Genomic DNA, 23,967 nt, shown 5'->3' on the forward strand with positions numbered 1-23,967 from the left:
TAGGCAAAAGTGGCATGAAGATATGAAGCAACAGGAGGCCACTGAAAACTGAGCAAGGAGAAAACTCAGTTCTCATGATGCCATTCCATGAATGCTGCAGTCTGTACCATCTGCTGCTCTGGATCTAATTTCAGATTGCAAGGACGCACCTGGTAACTACTGTTACAGTACACGCTGACAGTGCTGAGTGCCTAAATCAGTATCTGCAAAGAATGTCTTCACTGAACTAGCATGACCCTCCATCAGGGATTTGCCTTGTGCAATAACTGTAACATTTGGCTTTGTTTCCCAGAGTTGTTCCATAACATTCTGGCCCTGGAATTACTGAAATGTTGCTTGGTTGTGCCATCAAGAAGAACAACTTGCACTCTCCTCACAAGCAGAACAGAAGGCACTGGCTGTGCTCTACGGCAGATGTTCAGGAGGACTGGCCCTGCTGTACTTGAAGCTGGTGGTGCCTTATAACTTCTTTGCTTAAGGAATGGAGCGTGGTATCTTTAGTTGGACTGGTTCTTGGAAAACATAGGGAGTAAATGAGTGATGTGGCCATCTCTTACCACAGTAAGTGCCAGGAACAGCTCGTGTCAGCTGCGAGCTCTGGGGAACGAAGGTGCTGTGTACAGATTTGTCCAACTTGCAGGAGAAAAATTAAAAATGGGATGTTGTGATTTTGAAACTTGAATTCTACTATACAACCTCCAACACTGCCCAAAGGAAGCTAGGATAAATACCTCTGACAGTGCATTAAAGACCAGACAAAGTACTATAGACATTATTAATACAGCAGAGCCTCGTTTAGGTGACATGAAGGGGTTTTTTTTCGTTTTTTTTCTTTTTCAGTGGTACATGGTAGAACTGGAAACATCTGTTGTTTGTTCACACACACTGCTGTCCCACTCTGGTAGCAAAGCAGCTGTAATACTGTTCTCCAGAAATGCTGAAGATTCGGACGGCTCGATATCCATGGGTGAGGAGCAGTCAGGCCTCTGGGGCCAAACTGCCTCTGTACTAGCTCCAGATTTCTGAGATGGTTCACACAGTTCCATCAAGAATGCTGATAAAGCAGATTTCTCCTCAGCAATTGTTTCCGTTGGTGTTCTAAAACCATCTTCTGGTGCCATATAGATATCGCTGTGGGACTCTCTAGCTGGCAGGACTGCCTTTCCAGGAGAAGGAAAAAACTGTTGTTCATCTTCTGAAGGGATGGCATCTCTCAAAGCTGCTGCCTGTGGCAGGCCCTGCTCTGCTACAAGTTTAACTCCTCTGCGACGCTTACCACTAGTGACATTCGTACTGGAGTTTGGGTAGTGTGAGTAGTGTGAGCTGTCTTCTGGGTAACTGCAGTAAGCATCTAAGAACTGAAATAAAATGACCTTCAGTAAGGTGTGTTCTCACCGTCTGGGCAGTATAATTGAAAATCAACCAGAAAGAGGTAAGAAAAAAGTGAAATCCACTTGGACGTTGTACTCTCATATTTTAAACCACAGAATAAATAAAAGCTTGCCTCTGTTTTAATGGCAGAATAGTTCAAATCAGAATTCTGTGCAGTGGGGCAAAAAACACATACAGCATTTACTGCCCACCCTCTTCCTCACCATCCCATCAGAACTGCACCTTGGTATGAAAGAACGTATGCCTCCGTCTCCATGCTGCTGCTAAAGGCACTGAACGCTGCTCTGATACACCTCTTCCTCCTTGGACCAGCCATACTGCAGTGGAGGTTTATTTGCCAGGCATTTTCTCGACCTTAACTTTTTTTAGAAATACAACGTTTATACAGTTGACCACCATAAAGATACATCTTGGCCTAAAATTGCTTTTCAGTGTAAGGTTTAGTTTGTTTTAAATGAAGAACTATTAAACATTATTTCATAATGAACTATCAGGAACATTTGATCATATTTGATGCTCATGTCACCCCCTTTAGGGTGCCCTCACCCTAAAGAAATCCAGAATAGGGAAATCTGAAAAAAGTGAAGTTTGATTTACTCACAGGTAGAAGTTAGCCCAAAATGACGAATTTGCTGAAGCTTCTGTTGTAGAATTTGTATCATCTCCAAGCAAATTAAGGAGGTGAATGAAGATCTCAGATCAGCTGTAAATAAGTAAAATACTCTTCATCTGCAGGATAAATCACTACTCATGAAAACTATATAAACAGTGTTCATATCTGTAGTCTATCAATTCGTATATTTGAAATGCACTTTATTTCATAAATCCAGTTGATGCTTGGAACTCAACGGAGTTCATGTTTTTGTCAGTTCCTAAGACAATGAGTTACTTTTCTTCCGCCACCAAACTCTGGGCTTTACTGCATGCAATGAGGTGAGCCCTTCACAAGGGGAACAGGAACATCAGCCAAGGTTCAAAAATCCAGAACACACGGACCAGTTTACTTTGAGAGCAGAGGAGTCACATACTTCTGAATGCAGCGTCCTAATGCCTTAAGCTTGATAACAAAAAGTCTAGCATCAACAGGAGAGCGTTCTGAATGTCAGCAGAACTTGAATGTCAGCAACATAATCCCTAAACAAGGAGAGTACGGCCAAGCTGTGAAGAAGAATTCCCTTGTAATCACTTACTCAGTGGGTTGGCTGCACTGTACTGAAGCTCCAATAAGCAGAAGTACTTTTATTTTGGCATCTGACCTTTTCATAGAATCACAGAACGTCCTGAGTTGAAAAGGACCACAATGATCACCTCGTTTCAACCCCCCTCGCCAACCACCAGACCAGGCTGCCCAGAACCACATCCAGCCTGGGATTGCCCTTGCTGAATTTTGTTGTGCACTTCTGCTTAGAATACATCAATCTGTAAACTCTAAGCAGTGTTTCTAACTTATTTCCAAGGGAGGTAAAAGCTTAAAGATTTGATGGGAAAAACCTTCCTCCATTATGAGTTTTACATTTTTATTTACTAACAAAAAGATTTTTTTTTTAATGAAGATCTTGCAGAATAGATTCTAGTCTTAAGAGACAGATATCTTAAAATTCAAGCACTTTTAAGCCCTTGGTACAACATTAAGATTGCATGTCAGTGAGATCTTGGACTGAAATCTATGTTTAACACAGTTCTCAATATCTGATCACTAAGAAGCAGCACCTTCACCTTTTGATCAGTTTGTATTACCCATGGTAGAAAACGCAACTCAGTACTGATGGACACGTTTAAGTGTGTGACTCTTAGGAGCCAAGACAGGGCCTGTTTTGATGTCATAGTCACTACTATAGCAACATATCCATTCCTATGCATTCTGCTACATTCTCTTTCCATGGAAGATCTCGTCTTAATCAAGCTGTTTAAGGTTGAATCTTAAATAGAAATAGTCACACTGACTGAGTTTTGTCTCATTTCCAGGCTAGGCAGAGGAGAGCAGAAATGCATGGCCTGTTTTATGCTCTGGCATTTCTTATCTTTGCCTTGCCTCCCTTTCACTAACACAGTAACCACCTGTAGACTTCTGAGATAGTTGGGACTTCAAGCATTTTGGACATTAAGCAGTGAGGAAGTAATACAGGCATGGAAGCCAAATGTCTCACCTATGACAAGCTGCAGATATCCAACCATTACAGATTTATCTAGCTGTTAATAAAATAGCTTTACAAACTTTGGACGAACAACCAACCAACCACAGTTAAGTGGGGAACTTCTTTTCTTTTGAAGGTTTGTTTCTATCAAACATAAGGAACAAATGACACTTCACTTTCACAGCACACATCAACAGCAGCAAAAGTGAGGAACTCCTCACCAAGGGCACTGGTGCAGTAAAGAGCATCGAGCAGTTCAGGTCTGTTACAGAACATCTCATCAAAAGCAGTCCTTCGACAAGGCCTTCCTCCAACTGCAAGCGTCACAGCTCACAGGCTCTTGTCCTGATGGGGAATTTCAACCACCCAAGTTATCTGCTGGGACAGCAGCACAGTGGGTGGCAGACAAGCCAGATTCCTGGAGTTTGTAGAGGGAAACTTCCTGGTCCAGGGATCAGATGGACCAACCCGAGGTGAAACCTCACTGGACCTGGTGCTCACTAAAGCAGAGGAAAGCATCAGAGAGGTTAAGATTGGAGGCAGCCTGGGCTGCAGTGATGACACCCTGGTGAAGTTTGTAATCTGGAGGAATGCTGACTGGCAAAAAGCAAAGTAAGGACACTGAACTTCACATGAGCAAAGTTCCAGATGCTCAAGGAATTGCTGGATGAGATCCCCTGGCAAACTGCCCTTGTAGGCAGAGAACAGAGCTGGCAGCTTTTTAACACCCTTCTGCAACTGCAAGAGCTCTCCCACTCAACAGAAGTAATCAAACACAGGTGGTGAGCAATCAGCCTGGCTGAACAAGGACTGGCAGCTTAAACTGAGGAATAAGGCAGAAGGGTACAGGAAGTGGAAGCAGAGTTGTGTTACCTGGGAAAAATATAGGGACATCGTCTGCAAGTATCTATTAGGAAACTCAAGGCACAGACAGAGCTGAACTTGACAAGGCATGGTAAGACTATTAAGACTTAAGACTATTAAGGTAAATAGGTAGGAGGAGACAGACCAAGGAGAGTACCAAACCTGTACAATTTATTGGACAGCCTAATGCTGCATGTGAAATTCACTGCCAGTACAACACAATGAACAAGGCTTGCACTTTTAGGAGCCTGTTTCTGCCTTACAAGTACTGGTAATGACATCTATTCAACCTAATTTTAAGCACTGCTTGGAAGAGATTAAAATAGTCTTTAGCCTCTGTTTTTACTGTTCCAACATGTGACACCATTTTGTAGTGGCAGTACAACCCATGCAAGATGAACTCTGGGTAGCTAATACTCGAAATCCAAAACACCCATTCTGACCAGCAGCTTTTGTTCCCAGTATTAACAGACAAGTCAGCAACAACTCATTCTTAACACTTTTATTCTTACAGTTCTAGGTTTGAACTGTACATGCAGATTTGCATAAGTCACAATAGAGATTTACAGTGGATTCTATTCTATGGTAGAGTGCAATCCAGAATCCTTGAACAGTATAAAAAACAACTTTAAACATCAAGACCTTGTTAGGAGCAAAAGGGTTAAAGCTTCCCCAAGTGTCAGCTCTCATAGATACCTAGTTACTAGGTACTCTATGTTAGACATATTCAGAGTTGAAGAGCTGTAGAACACTAAACAAACTTGACCACCCAGATGTCATACCGTCTTTGTTACTTTTCTGGCAATTAAGAATAAGTCAAAAACCCTGCCACCTGCAAACCAGCTAATACAGACAAAAATAACTACTCCTTACTTGCCTGTCTAGGGTTGTACAGAGTTAAAGAAAATACTCCCTCAATGGCATTTGTATCTCACATCAGCTGAAAAAGCAATGTAACAAAAATAAAGGTATAACATCTTTGAAAATAAATATAAAGAGGGAATGCAGACAAAAGTGTCAAAGATTTTTGTGGTTTTTTGTTTTCTTTTTTTGGCAGGTAACATTCATAATATACAAAATATAACTTATTCATATTAGCCAAGGAAACATTCTTGAGTTCCTGTAAACTGTTTTAATCCACCTCCTCCATACGTGATGTGTCATCATCTCCTTCAAGAGGTGGCATCTCCTCGGTAACTGCAGGACTGGCCTCCTCTGCAGCAGTATCATCTTCATCAATGCCTGCACAACAAACACGAGGACCATGAATGCTTATCCCGGAACTCAAAGCCTTTATTTGCCTCCACAGAACTTTCTATGGCCTGAAGGTTTTCACACCACCCCACTGCTCCATGTGCTCAGAAGACATGGAAATATCAACACACCCAGAACTTACTGTAAACAAAAGATTTCCAACTTACCCAGGCCGAGTTTGATCATCCTGTAAATGCGGTTGGCATGTGTCTGGGGATCTTCTAAACTAAAGCCAGAGGACAGGAGAGCTGTCTCGTACAGCAATATGACAAGATCCTTCACAGACTTGTCATTTTTATCAGCCTCTGCCTTCTGCCTCAGTGTTTCGATAATGGAATGATCAGGATTAATCTCCAGGTGCTTCTTTGCTGCCATGTATCCCATTGTGGAGTTGTCTCTCAATGCCTGTGCTTTCATAATCCTCTCCATATTGGCAGTCCAGCCATATGTACTTGTTACAATACAGCATGGAGAAGTTACCAAGCGATTGGACACAACAACCTAGGAAAGCATACATAAAATTTAAGTTCTTAGCTTAACATTTCAACATTTCTAATGCACCAGAACCCCACCGCCTGGTCAAGGTGCAAGTTACAAAACACCATTACCTTTTCTACTTTCTTCTCAAGGATATCTTTCATTATTTTGCAAAGGTTTTCAAACTTGGCTTTTTTCTCTTCCTGTTTCTTTTTCTCCTCTTCATCTTCTGGAAGCTCTAAGCCCTCTTTTGTTACAGAAACCAGGGTCTTGCCTTCGAATTCCTTCAGCTGCTGCACACAGTATTCATCAATAGGCTCAATCATGTAGATCACTTCCAGCCCATGTTTGCGAAGGCGCTCCACAAAAGCAGAGTTCGCCACCTGGTCTTTTGTCTCACCTGCAGGAAGCATGAATGTCATGTTCTATTTGAGCCTCAGCACTGCCACATACCCAACTGTATTGCGGAAGAGCCTATGCAACCCAATGATGCTCAGTAGCTCTTACCAGGGATTACAGATTATGACAAACCACGGTAGCAATCCTGCTAGCCTGGTGAGACTTAAGCCTTCCCAGCAATGTTTTAATTTGAAAAGATGTTTGGCATTCCAACCCTTCCGGGCTCACAGGGGAAAAAATAAACTAGCTGTGCAAATGCACTTTACACCCTTAGCTTTGTCAAAAAGCCAGCTTTAAATGTGTTCTTCCTTACCTTCCAGGAAGCGACGATAATGAACGTATTTCAAAACTAAGGCAATGCTTTAAGAGTAGCTATAACACTGCAGACCAACACTGCATTGCACTTCCCCAAGAGCAGTTAATGCTCCTACTAGCCCAAGTTAGACAGGAGGAAGAATCCTACGACACCTTGCGAAGTCAGGAAGTGCAGTTTGCACTATTAGTAAACATTACTTCTAACCAGCCCAGCTGTGCTCATTAACACACCGTAAGCTACTGACTTCAATCCCATTCTACATGGCAGTATCTACTTGTTTTAGAAATACTATAGCAATCAGCCAGTATGACAGAAACACAGCAAACTTCATCTTCTCCTCATACATGCCAGAATTTCTCCATCACAAACAACTACATAACTGACAAGTAATCACGAGCAAAGCATTGCAGCTTCTCACAATGACTTTTTTTTTTACATCAATTATGGAATTCATTTAAAAACTGTAGGAGAGAAATGAGCATCTTATCCCAACAACCTTACCTAACTGCTTTTCACGGGGCATTTCTTGCCAACTCACCAGTAATGTAGTAGACGTGTTTCTGGTTTTCCTTCATGCGAGTGCAGTAGTCCTTCAGAGAAACCATTTCATCACCAGATGCAGAAGTGTAATACCTGAGTAACTCAGAGAGTTTCTTGCGGTTCTGGGAGTCTTCATGAATACCAAGCTACAGAAGTAAGAGAAAGAACGACTGAAAGGCTTCCTTAAATAAATACTAAGCTGTGGGGTGCTCAGAATGTGGTACTAACAGAAATCTGTACCGTTTACAACGAAGATAAAGGAATACTACAAACCTTGATATTCTTGGAGAACTGCTCATAGAACTTTTTGTAGTTCTCCTTGTCTTCAGCCAACTCAGTGAAAAGTTCCAAACACTTCTTCACCAAGTTCTTCCGTATTACTTTAAGGATCTTGCTTTGTTGCAGCATTTCACGGGAAATGTTCAGAGGTAAATCCTCAGAGTCTACAACACCTCTCATGAAGTCTGGAAGGAAAACATCACAGTTAGCTTTGTAGGTTTTGAAGAACTAAGATTTACAATCACTACAAAGTGGCTTTGCTGCTCTGTATTTGAAATAGACTTCTACTCAATTTTCATACAAAGCAAGCAGTGCTTTCTTCAACTGCTCAGATACTTCGACTCTCAAGACTCTGCTTTTCTCCATCCCCATTTTCCTCTTTTGAACATAAACTCTGCTAGTTTCTCTAGGTATTTTCAGAAATATTCTTCTGCAGCACTCACTCAGGTACTCGGGGATCAGCTCCTCACAGTTGTCCATGATGAAAACTCTGCGCACATACAGCTTGATGTTGTTTTTCTTCTTCCTGTTTTCAAACAGATCGAAAGGTGCACGTCGTGGGACAAACAGGAGAGCTCTGAATTCCAGCTGACCTTCCACAGAGAAGTGCTGTAAAAAAACAAGACCATTTTTTAGAATTGCACTTTGTCTCTTAAGTAATGCTGACCTCTTCCACAAAAAAAAAAAAAAACAGCATTAAATGCAGTAAGCAAGATATTGGTCAGAAAAATGAGCATGTTCTCCAAAACATCATCTGAATTCTACTCAGCTGTTGCCAGGCTGTGAAACAACTGTGAACTGTGCAGCACCACCTTCATCCATGAAGGCCTGGAAAGGTTAACTGAACCCATGCTCCCATTTTTAAAACTGAACTACAAACCGAAACAACAGCTAGGTTTCTATTTGAGATCCACTTTCAAGTTTTGTAATTTGATTTTCCAACTAAAAAAACATTTGCATTTATATTTGCAATAAACAGAACCAAATGTATTTGTTGAAGATGCTGAACACAAGCTTCAGAAGTTGCCTGAGCAGCTGTAGCACAAGCATCTCACAATGTAAGCACTCTGAACAGTATCACTCCTAACAGTAAGCAACTTCTACAATACTCAAAACAATTTAGATGCTTGGCTTTAGTGGCAAAAAAAAATAGTGCTTATAAAAAGACAAACAAGAACATACTTTGACAGCCAAATGGTCCTCCCAGTCATTAGTTAGGCTCTTGTAGAACTCGCCATACTCCTCATTGGTGATGTCATCTGGATTCCTGGTCCAAATAGGCTTGGTCTTGTTGAGCTCTTCCTCATCAATGTACTTCTCCTTGATCTTCTTTTTCTTCTTCTTATCTCCATCCTTCTTTTCCTCTTCCTCGTCAGAGCCAACATCTTCAATCTCTGGTTTATCTTCTGTCTTCTCCTCCTTCTCCTCTTTTTCCTCCTCCTTTTCTTCAGCTTCATCATCACTCACCTCCTTATCGCGCTCCTTCTCCACCTATGAAAGAGAACATCACTTGGACCTCACATGCCACCTGTCACATTGAAAGCAAGTAAATAACTGCAGCCTAAGTAGGTAAGCAAACTGCAATTACATCTACAAACAAGCACAATGCCCAATTTTTGTCTTAGACTCGAACACTTGGCAGTGTTTCAGTACATGTGGTTCTATGGCAGTTCCGCTGTTGTACTGCATTGTAACGACTTTCCACTAAGAATCTACGCAAGCGCAGTTAAGTTTTGAACTGTTTGGAAACTGTGATGCTACTGACTTGGTTTTTTTTTGTTTTAGTTTCATCTTGTAAAATTAGTTCATTAATTAACAGCATCATGTCAGTTTAAGAGCTACACCCATGCAGAATCTGCAGCAGCAGAGCAATGTGGTATACAGACTGCCCATTTATATTTAAAAAACACATTTTCTAACTCCTGCTCCTTAATATACAGTATTTCAAAGTACATACGAAGAGCCTAATAGGGTAGCCAATGAACTGAGAATGCTTCTTCACAATTTCCTTGATCCGCCGTTCTTCTAGATATTCAGTTTGGTCTTCTTTGAGGTGCAGGATAACTTTTGTTCCACGGCCCAAAGGCTCACCTGGAATGAAATGTACAGGTAATACTTACACAGAAGCAAACCAAGCTGTGATAAACCCCAAATATTTGATTCAAACACCATACTCCTTCTAACAAGGATTTCTTTATCCCCAGCAAAATAAGATACTATACTAAAGCAAGCTTACAGATGACACATTCTTACTGCACTCAGCATTTTGCACATATTCCTTTTAAGAAAGATGTTTCAATAATTACTCTCTTCATCTGACATCTTCCAAACCTACACAAGCATTTCCATGTGTAATTTTAAAATAGCCCTCATTACCACACACTGTTTACTCCAGACATTCCCCTAGCACATCTTAACAATTACTCAAAATAAATCTGACTTGATACAACTGTTTTCTTCCACAGAGTAAGCAGGCATCTGAATCATTTGCTAATAACCTTTCAAGAACTGACCTGAGCAAAAACACTCACCATTATCGAGTCTGACAGTGAAAGATCCTCCAGCTGATGATTCCCAAGCGTACTGCTCATCATCATTGTGCTTGGTGATCACCGTCACTTTCTCCGCAACAAGGTAGGCAGAGTAGAAGCCAACACCAAACTGACCAATCATGGATATATCAGCCCCCGCCTGCAGTGCTTCCATGAAAGCCTTGGTACCAGACTTGGCAATAGTACCAAGATTGTTGACAAGGTCAGCTTTGGTCATCCCTATGCCAGTATCCACAATGGTCAGAGTACGATCATGCTTGTTTGGAATCAGGTTAATTTTCAGGTCTTTTCCAGAATCTAGCTTGCTTGGGTCAGTCAAGCTCTCATATCTGATCTTGTCCAGAGCCTATCAAAGAAAAGGCAAGATTTAGCATCCCCTACTTGGCAGTTCTATAAACATAAACCAGTCCAAGAGCCCAAATACTTACATCTGATGAATTGGATATCAGTTCCCTCAAGAAGATTTCCTTATTAGAGTAAAAAGTGTTGATGATCAGAGACATCAACTGAGCAATCTCAGCCTGGAAGGCAAAGGTCTCCACTTCCTCCTCCATTGGTTGGTCCTGTGTTTGCACAGCTTCCGGCATCTGTGAAGAAATAAAGGTGAAATTCAATGCTTAACAACTCTAGCTTGCTGCACATACAAACTTAAAGGTACTCTGAATTCAAATCATTAGCTATGTAGTTTTAATTACTGTAGCAGTAAGGAACTCAGAGAAAGAACCCGAGAGTTCTGAAAAAATGTGAAACTAAATGGGGCTTTAACCACATGCTTTTAACGTACGCTTCAGTTTGCAATTTTACCATTTTACAGTAGATTGCAGGGAATAAAAATGGAACTGAAAACCTGGCCGGATATTCGGGATGCGAACTGCGCTATTCTACAGGCATCTCACATTAGCACTTGTACTTGCTCTCTTTCTCCAGAGCTGCCGTTCTGCTCAATGAACGACGACCACTGGCTCGCAGGACTCGCAGCACTCAGCACGCACTGAACACATTCAGCCCAAATGAACACATTACCCGGTCGAACAGAGATGTTTTCTCTCAGGAAGGTCAATCACAACTCCAACCAAAAAAAAAACAAACCCCAACCTCAGCCCCGTTTTAAGTGGCGTACAACGAACAGAAAACAACCACAGCACGGCAATCCCGCCCTACACCGGCAGCGAAGCGAGCGCCAATGAACGCTACGGGCGCAGCCGCCTCCATACGGGACGCGGCGCCTGGCGGCACAGCCGGCCCTGAGCGCCCCCTGCAGGCTCCCGCCGGAAGTAGCGGAGGTTCTAGAAACTGCCAGAGCCTTCCCGCCGCCCCCCCCGCCTCCACCCACAGCCGGCAGCGGGGCGCAGCGCGCACCCCGCCCGCCCGCCCTCCAATGCCGCCATCCGCGGCTCCAGCATCCCGCGCAGCGCCCTGCCTATACGGCTGGGATGGACCGCCTTCCCGGCGCCCTCAGCTCTCGCCCCGGTGAGAGAAAGCCTATCTACACGGAGAGCCCTTGGGGAAACGCTTCCTCCAGCAGCGGCCGAAATGCCCGCCAGGCGCTGCCCGCCATGCCGTAACTCGCCTCACAGCCCCGTCGGTAGCAATAAATTATCACACGGGTCGCAGCACACCGCACCTCCCCGCTCCACCTCCATTGTACATTCCCGACTCCCTCTACCACACGTTTTAACGACAAGTTGAAAAGGCGTCTCGCACCACGCGGCTCCCGGCCCCCCCCCCCCCAGCCCGCAGTACCGCCACACAGACGCCGCCAGAACGCCGCACGAAAGCGCCCTGTCAGCGCAGCCCCCCCTGAAGCCCAGCTGCAGCTCCGCCGCCGCTCACCTCAGCAGCAGGGATGGGCTGTCGGTCACCTCAAAGAATCAGCAAACGCTCTCTACCCTCAGCGCTGCGCCTCCACTAGTGCGCGCCCCCGGCCGCCCGCCCGCCTTATATACAGCCGGCGCCGCCTCCTTCCAGAACCATCGGGAACCTTCACTGACAGGCACGGGGGAGGGGGCGGGGGGGCGGGGCAGAGCGCCGCTACGGGGCGGGGCCGAGCCTCGCTCAGCCAATAGCAAGGGGCCGCGAAAGGACGCCGTCAGAGCGCGGGGCTAGCGCGGGCGTTCGCCGTTACTTCAGCCATCGGGGTGAGGGCGGGCTCCGCGCCTGCGGAGCGAGGGGTGAGGCGGTGCGCGCGCTCCCTATTCGCTCAAGCGGCGGTTCGGCTCTACGGCCGGGGAGGGGCTAATCGGGCGCGTGCGCGTGCGGAGGTGGCCGCTGAGGGGGGTGGGGTCGGCCTCGGGGCGGTTGTGCAAGCGGCGGTGACGTCATCGCGGCTCCGATCCTCATGGAATGTCCTAGAAGGGGCCGCGCTGCGCGCTGCTGCGGCGCGGGCTCTAGAAGGGCTTAGAAGGCGCTGCGCTTACCTTTCCCCGGCCCCCCACCGCCTTCAGAAGAGCCCAGGAGTGGGGTGCGGGCTGGGAGCCGCCCGTCTTCTCTCGGAACTCTGTGCGCCGGGCGGCTCCTGCTGAGCCGGCTGTGCAGGTGGCTGCGGCTCCCCTCGGGCGGGCTGGGGCTGCCGGGCCGGCTGCGTGATTCACAGCGCGGTGGTGCTGTGTGAAGCGTTTCGCCTAATGGAGAAAGCAGAGCAGCTCCTCACAAAGCAGATGTTGGTCTGAAGGCTGAGCAAGGCTGTGCCTCTCAGTACGTCGACCTCTGTGGGATTAAAAGAGCTGAGGGATCAGTTCTGAGAAGCTCAGAAGGCCTACATAGGAATGCGGTTACCTCAGGGTTTGAGCTGTAACAGCAGATGATAGGCAGTGCTGTTGCATTTGTTAGATCCCAAAGCCTGAAACCCACTGAGGTTCCCAGGTTGTGCACGGTCATTGCTGCCTGTCAGTGGGAAGATGTGGCATTCAGAGGGCAGGCCTTTCTCCATTTATGCACTATGCGTGAAGTCTCTGGTGTCTGTCTCCTTACAGCGAGATGAGCACATCTAGCAAGGGGGCTATTTTTATATCCCGAACAACCTGATTGGGAGCGAGGCACCAAATGCAGGCCTTTGTGTCTCAGGAAAAGAATCTGCATCGAGTGTCTTCCAAGCTGCCTTCTGAAACTTTCCTCTTGGAGCTGATCCACTCCTGGGGATATAAATACCAAGTGAATGTACATGTTAAAACTGTTCAGAGATGGAAGCATCTCTGCAAGGAGAATCTCATTTCTGTAAAGCACAGCCATTTATTTATGTGAGGAATAAAAAGGATGCTTTTTCTGTAGCAAAATTCATCCCAGGCCCAGTTGTTTTGTGGGGTTTTTTTTTTTTTTTTTGCATTTCTTTTGTCTCTTGGGCATACTCCAAACATCTATCTAGGTCAGCATCTGACTGGCATGAGAATCTAATTTCTGTATGCATAACCTGCTCTTATTCCAGTTAAGCATCCTAAATTATGCTGGGTAGCTGTGAATTAGACGTTATGATCTTAGCTCTATGAATGCATCTAACTGAAGGTCCTTAAGCTGAGTCTGATTTTTTTGCATCCTTTATCCTGCAGTTCGACCTAAACAAACACCTGATTGAAGTGGGGCCTACAGGCTTGATTTTGTTGCAGAGCTGTGTCTCTCAGGGAATTTTCAGTCCATTTTGTTATCTTCTCTGACAAACAAGAAGATACATTAAGTATCTTATTAAGTAACTATGTTCAAGACTAGATGAGGAGTTAAAATTACGGCTCGCTTCACTGCAGTTTCTGCAGTATCTGCATCAGGATCTCGCTAGTGCAATGACTTAGAGGACCTTGCCCTTCTAAGCAGAGATGTTATACCAGCAACATAAACAGAGGGCCAAAATATGGCCTTAATTAGAAGTAAAAATTAATTGTAGTGTCAACAGTAATGCAAGATGATGTGACATTAGCTGCTGGTTAGCACACAGGAGAAATCAAACAGTGAGAGTGAAGCTATTTACTCAGTTTAAAGCTGGATTTCAGCCAATGCCCAGCCTAGAAAGTTCTTTGGTTCCACCCAGGCCACCTCATCTCTTTGGTGCTTACACTGGTTGGTTTTTTTTTTGCTTTACTCCTCAGCTCTGATTTTGCAGTTATTGTCAATGCGTTACTTTTTCTTTCTCTTGAACGCCGAAGTCTACAGAACAGTACAATCCAAAATCCTTTCTAGAGAGTTACATGTTCCTTCCATTGCACAGTGACTGCTTTCAGGTATACTTCAGCTGCTTTACTCATCTGCTTCCTTAAAGCAGCTTAATGGCTTTTATACACTGTGTAATAAAGTGTGACAGTTGTACCCGGAGTATCTTTAATGCTTTTCTTAGATACAAAATTGTCTTGATCTGGTATGCATTCTATATGACATACCTTTTAGGTTGAAACTCTTCAGATTCCATCAACTGAAATGTTTCCTCACCTGTATTTGGATCAAAATAACTGAGGTATTTTAGTGAACTGCTAAACTGTTACCATCTATGCACATCTCTCCAGTTCTTTTGTTTTGTGTAATATCCTACTAAAATTATTTACGTATCCAAAATTTTAAGATTGCCACTTTTATCAAAATATTAAACATGTTTTTCTTAAGTCTTTTACCTTCTCATCTCTTGACTAACATGCATTCAGTCGTTCAGATCTAGGGATATACTTCATGTTAAGCATATGAAGACCAGTGGAAGGTTTTACTTGTGGTTGGAATCACAGGCCTTCACATGGTCTGATGTCAACGTGACTGAAGTAACAATTCTGTTTTTCTTTGGTTATTGTGTTATTTAGCTTTCAAAAGCAGACTGATTTTTTTTTTTTTTCTTTCTAAAATTGTTTGGCAAAACCAATAGGAAAAGTAATCTCATAACAACTCATCGGAGTTTTCCAAGCTCTGCTTAACACCAGTCCCTGTCTGCCTGTATAAAGCTAATATTTTCTTCAGGAATTTTGAACAGTTCTGTATTCTTCTTCTGTTACACAGTGAGGGCTGGTGAAGACTGACATTTTGTTCTTGTGGTTCTTCTATTTTAAATGATCACAGTTTCATATTGCTTCAGATTTTGACTAAAGTGTTGCAGACTTGGTTTCTGCCAGTTCAGTTAATTTGGGGAGAAGATCTGTTCAAAATATTTCCCTTTTCTTAACTAAGAGAGTAGTATACTTTCGTGTGTTAACAAACAGTTCTAGTAATGGGGACATTGCTGAAGCCTGATATTTTCAAGTCCTTTGTTCTTGGCACATTCACACACAAGTTTGTTCTGTTCCACATCCCCCAGCCATTCTTACTGTCCCAAATCCATCATCCTTTGATTTACAGCCTGGACGAGAAGCAGCACGGTCTGTGGCTGCCACACACATGTGCTTACTGAGCAGCTGGCCATTGCCTCCCAGCTCTTAGGCTAGACAGACAGCGAGGATGAAGCTGGACACTCCTGTACCTTCCTTCAAAAGAGCCTACAAGAGGATGCATCTCTGCTACCTGCCTATTCATTTTCTAGGACTTCAACATCTCTATGATCTCTATTCCTTTGTTATTTTAAATTGAATTGCTTAAATAAGTCAGGATTACTAAGAATGGATTGATGGACAGCCACAACATTACAGCATGTTTCATTGCCTTAGGAAACTAGACTAAAATAATTCTTCCCTTTTGCTTCTCTCCCTCCTTTTTTTTTTTTTTTTATACAGACGTACCCAGCATTTGAGGAATGAGAACAGATTTTTCTTTGTTTTTCCTTATTTTTTTTAATTATATGGTACTAAAATAAATAACAAGGGGGACCTGCCTTTTATTCAGTGAGATCTCCTGCTTCAAACATTACTGTAAATGCAAAGACAAGGAAAAGACAACAACCACAATACTCAGTTTAATCCCAGGCAAATTATTGCCTTTTTTTGTGTCAGAATCTGAGCAAGTTCAGATTTGGTTCAGATTTGAACCAAATATTGAAGAACCAGGTATTTTAAAATCAAAAACTTTTAAAATCAGAATTGTTCCATACCAACAACACATGCTGTAATGTTTGAGAATGCTCCAGGGAGACTTAACTGTGGCCTTCTGGTACTTGAAGGGAGCTTATAAGCAGGAGGGGGACCAGCTTTCTTAAACAGTCTCATAGTGATAGGACAAGGGGTAATGGCTTTAATCTAAAAGAGGCAAGAGGTAGGTTAGATGTTAAGAAGAAATTCTTTACTCAGGGGGCAGTGAGGCCCTGGCACTGCTGCCCATAGAGCTGTGGGTGCCCCATCCCTGGAGGTGCCCAAGGCCCTGGGCAGCCTGAGGTGGGGGGCAACCAGCCCATGGCAAGGGCTGGAAATGGGTGGGCTTTAAGCTCCCTTCCAACCTAGGCTATTCTGTGGTTCTGCGATGCATTGCTTCTCTGTCTGCAAAGGCTGCAGTCTTGCATTTGCTGCTTTTCTAAGGATAAGCCCCATACCTGTTCCCTAAATACATTGCGTTTTATTAGAGGATTTAATTATGTAGTTTTATTGAACTTAAAAATTAACAAAGAACAAAGTAAAACATGCTGGAAGTTATTTAATATTAAAAGCATTGAAATAACACTCAGGAAAATTGGGTTTTATTGTTGGTTCTCCCACAGGCTTCTTTGGTGTTGCTGAATAAGACATTTTTTTAATATTATTTTTATAACCACAAAGAAATTAAATGAAATCTGCATAGAGGATTTTAATTCCAACATTTAACTAATCCTTGAGCGCTTGATGTTGCAGTCTCAGTGCTTTTGAAATTAATTCTGTCTGAGTTCTGAGACAGATTCGTCATGTTATCTCAGTGCTTCAGGGTTTTTCCTTATAGAAAACAAAACTGCAGCATCGAAATCACCCATACAGTAGTTTTCAGTAAACTGACATGAGTAGAAAGATGTGGAAATGTGTGTCTGGATTTCTTTAACGCATGGAATTACGCATGTAAAACCTGCGTTATCATAATGAGATGCAAAGCTGGCTAGGGATTGCTGGCTGAGCAAAACACCGTGCTTTCTTAAAACTGTTCGTCAGGCTGTCTTCTTTCCTACTTTCTCATGCCTTACTGGGAGCTGATCGTTAGGTCACAAAAGAAATGATTTGTAGCAGAAATAGAATCAATCATCACCTTCATATTTTTTGTAGTGGAAGGGTTCTTAAAAGGCAGAGAAGAAAATAGCTTCCTAAAATGTTGTCGTGCTTCTGAACTGTAGATGGCAGCAATAATTGTATGGAACAAGGGCAACATGTATGGAAACGGGCATCATTCGTGTAAAAGTGTATGGTTTTTCAAGTACGTGGTAAGAGTATGATAACAGCCAGTTGTTGCTCTCAGAAGGAATTCTGAAGGAACTTGTACTGTTCAAGAATACATTGGTTATAACAAGAGTCAACATTTCCAGTGCTAATACATGCCAAGCGTTAACTTACAAAAGCTCAGCTGCATAGAAGGGCTGAGAGAATGAGCATGGAATGTGGAAAGGCCTCAGCACGACTGTCTAATCTTAACATAAACCACTTCATATGCTGTTTCTTACAAAATAAATAGACTTTAATCAGTATAATTTAATATTTTAGGTTTGTCTTTGCATTCTGTTGTGACTGGAAAAAGAAATACTGTGTTGGAGTTTTACACCACATATCCATATTGTGATTTACACTTTCCCAGAACTGGTGCATAATGATGCACTTTCTAGCTGTAACTACACGTACAAACTTAGAGTTATATCTATGAAAACACAAAGGACATTCTTCCACAGGGTTACAAGTGCTTCTTTCCACTATCTGTTTCTGCTCTTTAAGAGCACTGTAAGAGGACTGCAGTACCTGTTCTCTAAAATGTGTGTTGTCTTGTCCAGTGTGAGACAAAAAAAAGCAGTACATACATTTACATGGTGTAGAGAATGACAGTAGAACCATCAGAACACTTTTAAAGCAATATGCAGTCAGGAACAGGAATGTTAGCTTTGTAACGAGAGGTATGGTCACAGCTGTAGCTTTAATATAGCTACAGTTAGGATTTTTATTTTTCCCATTTATGGGCCAAAGTTGCAATAGATCCTAACCTGGGAGAAAAAACTTGGAGGAAACAAACCTCTTCCAGAGAGCAGGTGGTTTGGCTGAGAAGCTTCAGACAGAATTCTGGACTTGCCATGAAGATACTAAAAAGTTGTGGTGGGAAAGTCACACCTCTAGGAAAATAGCAGAGCCTTATCAAGAAGTGTGGAAATAACCCGATACTTTTTCCCTGTGCATATTCAGATTATAAAAGCTGGATTCAGTATGACAGCACACGTTATAGTTTAGATGCAAGTTTCTACAAAGCTTTGAGAAATGACAGAAATTTAAAAAATGTGCAAGCTCAGTTCCATAAGGGACATTGTTAGCATTTACAACAGAAGTCCATAAAATTGATTCTTCTTAGTCTTTCAGGCTTGGGATATCATCTTTAGAATCATTCTATACTTTTAAGAAAAACTGATTTAAATCTGTGACAGGATCTGGGAGGAGTTTGTAGCACTTGGTTGATAGTTTTGTTTTTTCACATTTCAGACTTGGAACTTCCGTTTTACTGCAGATACTTTTAAAGAAGAAAGATTCTAAAATTATGGACTACTTGCAGGTAATAATGGGTTAAGTCTTCACATCTGCCTGTGATGAACACTGTGTTTATGTGCTGTTTAATGTTATTTTTCTTCTGTCAGATCAAAAGATGCCTTTCTTAGGGGGAAAGAGTGAAACAGGACAGCCCTGAATGTCAGCTTTCTCTCCAAAAATGAAAAAAAAAAAAAAAAAGCAGCAGTAAGATAATCTTGATTAAAGCTGACTATGAATAGGAACTTTGAGAAATTTTGTCAAGAACTGCATGAGTACTTGATTAATCACACATACATTTATCTGTAGGCTATGCTACAGGAAACAGGCATGGTGAATTACAGGGAAAGTCAATTTTCATCTCTTTCAAAGTGATGTTTCCTGCCACAGCGAGGCAAATCTCCTGCAGTAACTTTGCCATTTATACTGAAATCCTGCTTTGCTGTCAGATGAGCTGAGGGTATTCTTAGCCAGTTAATGTGAATGTCAGTATAATGCAGCTGCTCTACAGTGCCTTACATTATAAAAGTAGGACAGACTAGAATTATTAGAAGTCACCAGGTTATTTGTAAATCAGAGCAGTGCTGGTTGGTACTTGTCAGTAGATAGTTCTGACTCTTTTTTCTATCCCAGAGACTACTAAAAAAAGTCGTTTCAGATTCTGAATGGCCAGGTAAGCTATATCTCCACATTATCTGGATTAGATATGTCTGGAATAGTGAAAGTAAGATTTCTTTGTTAAATTTAAGTTACTTAAAAAATTTGTTTAGTATTTAAAATAAAAATGGCAAGTTCACTTTAACCAGAACAGTTCTTTATTATAAAATAAAAATATAAAAAATTGATGATCAAATGCATATTCTGTGCCTTGCTTTTGCTCTTTTAGAGTACATCTACAAATGTGAGTTGCAAGAAGTAGTAAAGGATTGGGATAGTAGAAGAGATTTCTCATCTTCTTTCTTTTCCAGGGCATAGCTGTTCTTTCTAATGAGTTACCTAAGATTATATTTCCTCAGATCATTTGGTCAAAATGAGGTATCTGTCCCTTACCCATAGTTCCGTGGAACTTTTTCAACTTTCTTTGTCTGATAGAAATGCAGTTTTGAGTTTATGCCAAATATAACCAGAATGATTTGGCTCCATTCTCCTTACTTGTCTAAGATGGAATATTACAGTGGTCTGTTATTTTCACTAGGAACCTCTGCATTCACATCCCTGTTCTGTTCTTTAATTTGCATGTTATTCCCATCTTCACTGACTTCCCTGCATGTCAATGCTTTTTTAGGACTATGGGTCATTACAGGTCATATGAGAAGCATTTCCAACCCCACTTTGCATTTTCATGGAGTTCATTCATGAAAATAATACTGACTCACCTGGTATTCAGAATGTTTTTCTAAATTGCTTTCTGCTCATCTTTTGTCAGTTTTGGAGCTAAAACTATAAACTTGCTGTTTAAAAGACATAATTACTACAATGGTCAGTGTCAACCAGACTTCTTTGGCCATAAATGTACAGCTCTATGGTATATCAGTATAAAATATATATTCAAAGTTTATTACTTTACCCACATAATTAGGATGTTCAGCTACAAATCTGTATTTTCATAGTCAAATAGTCCAGGTTTTAACAAAAGTACCAGCTGTGTCTGACCATACTCACCAGCATTAATGTTAGTTTTATAAGATATCCTCTAAGTTGTGAAGTGAGAAGATAGATAGACTGGTAAAAAGTATAAATATGTAGATAATTGTCTTAAAGTGATCATTAGGAAGAAAAATCCAGAAATTATCACACACAAAATATAGAATCTTTCTTGTAAACATTAATGCTAACAGTACAAAGACAGCTTAGTTACTGCTCTACTAATAGCATCTGGGAATGCTGCAAGGACATTAGGTATTCAGCTAGTGTTTCCAAGTGTGTACTATTAGCATCTCAAACAAGACACTTACAGAGAGTGTAATTGGATAGCTGATGAATTGAGAATGCTCCTTCACAATTCTTTTGATTTGCCTTTCTTCCAAGTGTTGTCTTTGGTCTTCTTTAGGATTTAAGATAATCTCTGTTATGCAGCAGAGAGGTAACCCCTGAATGAAATCTGAAAGTTTTAGTAGGCACAGGTGGCCAAACAGTAAGTTCTTTCTGAAATTAAGGATCAAGATTCTCTTGCTATGAAATCTATGAGAATATCCCTGAGAATGATGAACTGATGCTGTATACCTATTCTGTGATGCAATAAACATAACAACTACAGATAGTACAGCATTTCACTTTCCCTCAATTTTCAGAATCCTATGAAGTGCAGCAGCATACAGCAACACGCGCACGACGAAAATGATTTGATATGGCAGAAGTTCATTAAGCTTGACCTTTTTCTTCAGATGGTAGACTTAGTAAAACTGAAATGCAGCAGTGTTGTAATGTGTGATTCTATCTTTATTCTTTTGCTATACGAATTTCAGTCAGTGGTTGTTACCCAGCAAAATTTGCTGCTGAAGTTAGAACTGCTGTTCTGTTGTGCACCTGTGCTCCTGCTGCTGTTTTGCAACAAACTTGACATTAATGAGCTACGAGATGGAGAACAATGAATTCAGTTCACAATCGTTTATCATTATTAACAATGACAGCAAGAGAGCCTTGCACTGAAGGTGATATACATACTGCTATCATTTTGCTTTGTGACCCCAGCACATTTGCAGTCAGGAAGGCAGAGAAGAATCGAAGCTCAAACAGAGCAGTCCCGGAGCTATCAGCACAATACATGTTTCTACGAAAGCTTTAGTGCCAGCATTCACAGCAGTGATGGAGTGGGCTTGAATTGTCCTGTGCCTGACTACATGATGGTGAGAATACAGTTGTGCTCACTGAGTTGGGCATGCCCAGGACCCAGCTAGTCTAGATCAATAAGGGCCACCAGTCTGATTTGGTTCAGAAACCACAACAAAATCAGGTTTGAGCTTTCTCAGGCTGTACATAGGAATTCAGCTGTATTTTACCAGCTGAGTCACAATAATATCTCAATTAAGTACATCCAATGCATTGCAAAATGGCTCCCCCAAAAAGCTTCCTTTTTGAAGTAGAAAGTGTTGATGAGCATCTACTGGAAGGCAAAAGTCTTTCTCTTTTTGTCCACTGGCTGATCTTGAGTTTGTGCAGGTTCAGTGCTAATAGGGTAAACAGGACTGAAAACTCACTGTGTGTATATACATACAAACTTGACTGTGGCGTACAACTTCTTAAATTGACTGGAAAAATACAAATAATTTTGGGTGTATGTTTTGAGAGTGAAAGAAGAGCATAATTGTTGTTACAGATGTATTATTCATACTTTATATTTTGGACTTGAATTCTCTGATTTCTAATTTCTTGCTTAAGGTAAAGGCAGCATAAAATGAATAATTGTTTAATCAGGAGGAATTTAGCAAGCTTTTTTATGTAGTCAGGTTATGTCATAAAGCAAGAAAAGTAATCATGTGATTTGGCTTATTACCACTAATTAATTTCCATTTCCATTTTGGGACATTACAGAGTTTAAATTTTACAGTTACTACAGAAAAACAGACACTGGAGATTCTTCTCAGTCTCCTTTAGCAGAAACATTACCTGTATTGGAATGCTCTGATGTAATTGAACTTAATGAGCACGTGAGATTTTGGGGGAGAATAAGAAGTACTGGCCTAGCTGCTATAATGAATATTCCATTCAAGTTAGAATAAGACTGCAAGGAAACATTTTCCTGAAGGGATACGCCACACAGTAAAATCCCTCCTGTTTAAAGATAACTACCTCTGAAAGTGTCTAAATGTGTAGATTTCCCCTTTAGGATGTGTTTATATTTAATGTTCCTATTTAAGGTATATTTAAAGTCTCCTTTATTCACCTTTTTTGAACAAAGTTTGTGAGAGACTTACATCTCACCAGTAGCGAGTGCTATTTTGTCCACAGTTCTCTCCAGCCACAGCTGTGAGAAGACAAGAAATGGAACACGTTATGGTTTAGGCTATCTAGAATGATTTAGAATATTATGATAAGATTATGTTTGAATTTTCCAAGGGAATTAATGGAAAGAAACCTACTGTAGTCACATTTCAACTTGCCTTAGCAGAGCAACTAATCTTCATCAGCCAGGTCTGGCAGTAAAAGATTGACTGTTATCACTCATTTTTCTGCAGTCTACTCTATGCAAATAACCTTCAAGTCACACTTTTAAATAAGTCCATCACTTGCTTGAGACATGCAGTGGGAGAGGGAGTGTAAAGAGAAACTGAATAAGACTTACTAAGCATGGAGCAAGTCAGACTTCCAGTTGGACAAGTACTTAGCATGCATTTATCTGATACACTGTATATCAAAGGCTGACTGGGTTTTCTAACCCATGTGTTAGAAGCAAGCAGCCTCCTCATTTGTTATCTAGAAACAAACATCCTGATTCTGCACTTCAAAACAACTTTTATGCCTACAGCAGGTATGTAAAAGGCTACATACTAAAAATAATGTTGACTTACATCAGTCTTGCATAAATATATATAGTTCTGTAAAAGCTAACCTTACAGAATCACGGGATAGTTAAGGACGGAAAGAACTGTGTTGGAGGTCATCTCATCCCACCTCCCTGCTCAGGGAGGATCACTGAGACCAGGCTGCCCAGGACCACAGCAGCTCCTCTGAAAGGAACCCACTGATGGCTGTCATTCCTTCTCAGTTACACAAAGTGTATCACAACTGTGTCCAAGAAATATACTTAAAACTAAACCTTCTGCTGCAGCAGTGGAGATAGATGAACAGACTCTGCTTTGTCACACATCACCTCAGCTCGAAGAGCACTCGAAGAAAAGAAGAGAAGGATGCATCTGTTTGTGAATGGCTAAAGTGCATCGTAGGACTGTTCATATTTGTGAATGCAAATTAAGATAGTAGCACTTGCAAGATGAATCCATTAAACAGAAGTAAAGCTTAGAAACTATGTTAATGTTATACTAATGAGGATTCCTTCTTGGTGCTCGCACTATTGCTGCTGTGACAAAGAGAGAAAGGAATGTGGGTCTCCTTGTATGTCCCACCACTTACCTAAGAGCTGGAATGTGGGAGTTCAGCATGAAGTCTTTCGGGTTTGCAGTGCAGTTAGAATTCACCAGATGGGGCTAATAGAGCAAATATAAATATTCTCTATAGAAGTCAAGTCATACTGAAGAAAC

At 41.7% G+C, this 23,967-nt stretch overlaps 1 protein-coding gene and 1 long non-coding RNA gene across 4 annotated transcripts; one reads left to right on the plus strand and one right to left on the minus strand.

Moving 5' to 3' along the window:
* Positions 1-4,878: 4,878 nt before the first annotated feature.
* On the minus strand, positions 4,879-12,145 carry HSP90AA1 (heat shock protein 90 alpha family class A member 1). The gene is made up of 11 exons (XM_042873631.1): positions 12,042-12,145; positions 10,637-10,795; positions 10,188-10,554; positions 9,614-9,747; positions 8,839-9,147; positions 8,100-8,265; positions 7,651-7,841; positions 7,376-7,523; positions 6,254-6,522; positions 5,813-6,146; positions 4,879-5,633 (listed from the first exon to the last, which is right to left on the minus strand). Exons 2-11 carry the CDS (start codon positions 10,793-10,795, stop codon positions 5,524-5,526), a joined length of 2,187 nt encoding a protein of 728 aa, XP_042729565.1. The 5' UTR covers positions 12,042-12,145; the 3' UTR covers positions 4,879-5,523.
* A 158-nt stretch (positions 12,146-12,303) lies between these two features.
* Positions 12,304-23,746, plus strand: LOC122180404. Of its 3 annotated transcripts, XR_006179052.1 has the most exons (4): positions 12,304-12,379; positions 18,728-19,442; positions 19,738-19,804; positions 21,061-23,746. It is a non-coding gene; the product is annotated as an uncharacterized LOC122180404 (long non-coding RNA). The 3 variants fall into 3 exon arrangements; XR_006179054.1 differs by lacking the exon at positions 19,738-19,804; XR_006179055.1 differs by lacking the exon at positions 19,738-19,804 and having other exon boundaries at positions 18,728-18,797.
* Positions 23,747-23,967: the final 221 nt, after the last annotated feature.

Source organism: Lagopus leucura, unplaced genomic scaffold (assembly GCF_019238085.1).
Source record: "Lagopus leucura isolate 7727_CA_CO unplaced genomic scaffold, USGS_WTPT01 Super-Scaffold_1, whole genome shotgun sequence".
In the NCBI taxonomy this organism is placed as follows: Eukaryota; Metazoa; Chordata; class Aves; order Galliformes; family Phasianidae; genus Lagopus; species Lagopus leucura.

What these genes read in the sequence shown, in the direction of transcription:
- HSP90AA1 (XM_042873631.1), bottom strand. Translation starts at nt 10,795, where the DNA reads ATGCCGGAAGCTGTGCAAACACAGGACCAACCAATGGAGGAGGAAGTG. An exon ending in GCTGATCCCCGAGTACCTGA is followed by an intron (nt 7,842 to 8,099) that starts GTGAGTGCTGCA and finishes TTTTCCTTCCAG; the next exon opens with ACTTCATGAGAGGTGTTGTA. An exon ending in ACACGTCTACTACATTACTG is followed by an intron (nt 6,523 to 7,375) that starts GTGAGTTGGCAA and finishes TGCTTCCTGCAG; the next exon opens with GTGAGACAAAAGACCAGGTG.